At 47.1% G+C, this 1,888-nt stretch overlaps 1 protein-coding gene across 1 annotated transcript in view; it reads left to right on the top strand.

Moving 5' to 3' along the window:
• The window catches only part of LOC108801786, a 31,753-nt gene extending 30,501 nt beyond the window's left edge, over positions 1-1,252 (top strand). Inside the window, exon 30 of the mRNA XM_018573697.1 lies at positions 1,122-1,252. Within this exon, the coding sequence (XP_018429199.1) occupies positions 1,122-1,210 (89 nt within the window). The 3' untranslated portion in view covers positions 1,211-1,252. The remainder of the gene's footprint in view (positions 1-1,121) is intronic.
• The last annotated feature ends 636 nt before the right edge of the window (positions 1,253-1,888 follow it).

The raw sequence follows: 1,888 nt of genomic DNA, 5'->3' as shown, positions 1-1,888 counted from the left end.
AACAACAAAACCCCCCCCGCGGGGGGGGGGGGGGGGCTACACCACACTGCAAGGGTTAACTGCATGTTTATGTCTAGGGGGCTAAAATTAAGCAGATGTATTCACCTGATCCTCGATCCCACCTGGCTGATAGACCGGTCAGCACAGCCTCTTCTCCCCCCGGGCTCTGACTGTCTAAGGGCCCATAAATTCATCTCTTCTAATGAAGCTGCATTAGATGTGAGGACGCTGAGGGAAATTCCACTTCCAGAGCAGAGAGGGAGAGAGTTGAGTGCTGAGTGCCGCAGGACCGAGGAACGGGTATGTATATTTTCTTTACTTTAGCCCATAGATAAAATGACCCTCCCTGCAAGGGTTAATTTTTTACATTTCCTGGAGTTCTTCTTTACAATTGCAGCATCAGCTGTCACAGGGCTCCGATGATTACACAGGGAGAGCTGCATTCTCCTAATAAACAGAGCACAGCACCCGGCTGTCACAGATGATTACACAGGGAGAGCCCCATTCTCCTGATATACAGAGCACATCACCCGGCTGTCACAGAGCTCCGATGATTACACAGGGAGAGCCGTATTCTCCTGATATACAGAGCACAGCACCCGGCTGTCACAGAGCTCTGATGATTACACAGGGAGAGCCTGATATACAGAGCACAGCACCCGGCTGTCACAGAGCTCCGATGATTACACAGGGAAAGCCCCATTCTCTTGATATACAGAGCACAGCACCCGGCTGTCGCAGAGCTCTGATGATTACACAGGGAGAGCCTGATATACAGAGCACAGCACCCGGCTGTCGCAGAGCTCTGATGATTACACAGGAAGAGCCCCATTCTCCCGATATACAGAGCACCTGATATACACAGGAAGAGACATGAGATGATTACACAGGGAGAGCCGCGTTCTGCTGATATACAGAGCACCAATGATTACACATATATAAACATTTTACATTTGTGTTTGTAATTCTTGCCTTTGGTGTCAGAAGTCCTTGTTTTCGCACTGCGTTGCCATCATTGACCAACAGTTTCCCTTACTCAACTCTAAATAATTGCAACTGTCCTTCCTGATCGTTGTCCTTGTCGCCTCTCTTCACCATGTCCTGTCTTTTGGCCATTACAGTATTAGAAGATCTCCTGGACCTCACGCGCCTCCACGCACAGACTCTCCAGGATCTCAAAGAGCAGAATCTCATCAAAAATCTTCTCTGAAATCTGCTCCAAACCAGATGAGATGTTGGTCTAACGCCCAGAACTCCAGACTTTTTCTTGTAAAGTGACTGCGAACTCCTCTTGGGAGGAGTTATGCAAATATCAAAATGTCCTCATGGGTGGATGTCATTCTGGAGGAGTGGGGTGAGATCCAGTGAATGAAAGGGGTGGGTCAGGGACAGTCAGGCTGATGCTAGACGTCCTCCACCCAGCAAAAGGGGCGGACTCTATCTGACTTGGTGCAGCTTCTAATGTACATGGTGTGAAGTCAACTTGATAGGTCACTGTAACATTTCTGCAGAAAAGAAGGAACCCCCAAACCTACACAGTCACATTTTGTGGACTCTTTCCATCCGAAAAACCTGACCTCTATATCCTCTCTCGACTTTCTTATCGTTTTTTCTGATCTATTGTATCAATAATACAGTAAATAAAAAATAAAATAAACACCCACCTTGTGGTTTTCTGTGAAGGCCTTCAAAGGGAGAAAGTAAATCCGCAACACAGCCAGGCCATTCAAACTGAACAGAGGATGACAGAGTTCATAAGCCAAGCGTGATATCGATGCCGCGGGGTCCTCCTTCCCTGACACCTCCAGACGTCAGGAAAATGGGAAATTGTTTACCAATATTTACCTTAATTTTCCTTTCATGAAATATCTTTATGGCATCATACATG

The sequence above is a fragment of the Nanorana parkeri genome, unplaced genomic scaffold, assembly GCF_000935625.1.
Source record: "Nanorana parkeri isolate BGI_ZX_2015 unplaced genomic scaffold, ASM93562v1 scaffold2493, whole genome shotgun sequence".
Taxonomy (NCBI): domain Eukaryota; kingdom Metazoa; phylum Chordata; class Amphibia; order Anura; family Dicroglossidae; genus Nanorana; species Nanorana parkeri.
This window is presented reverse-complemented; position numbering and strand designations above follow the sequence as displayed.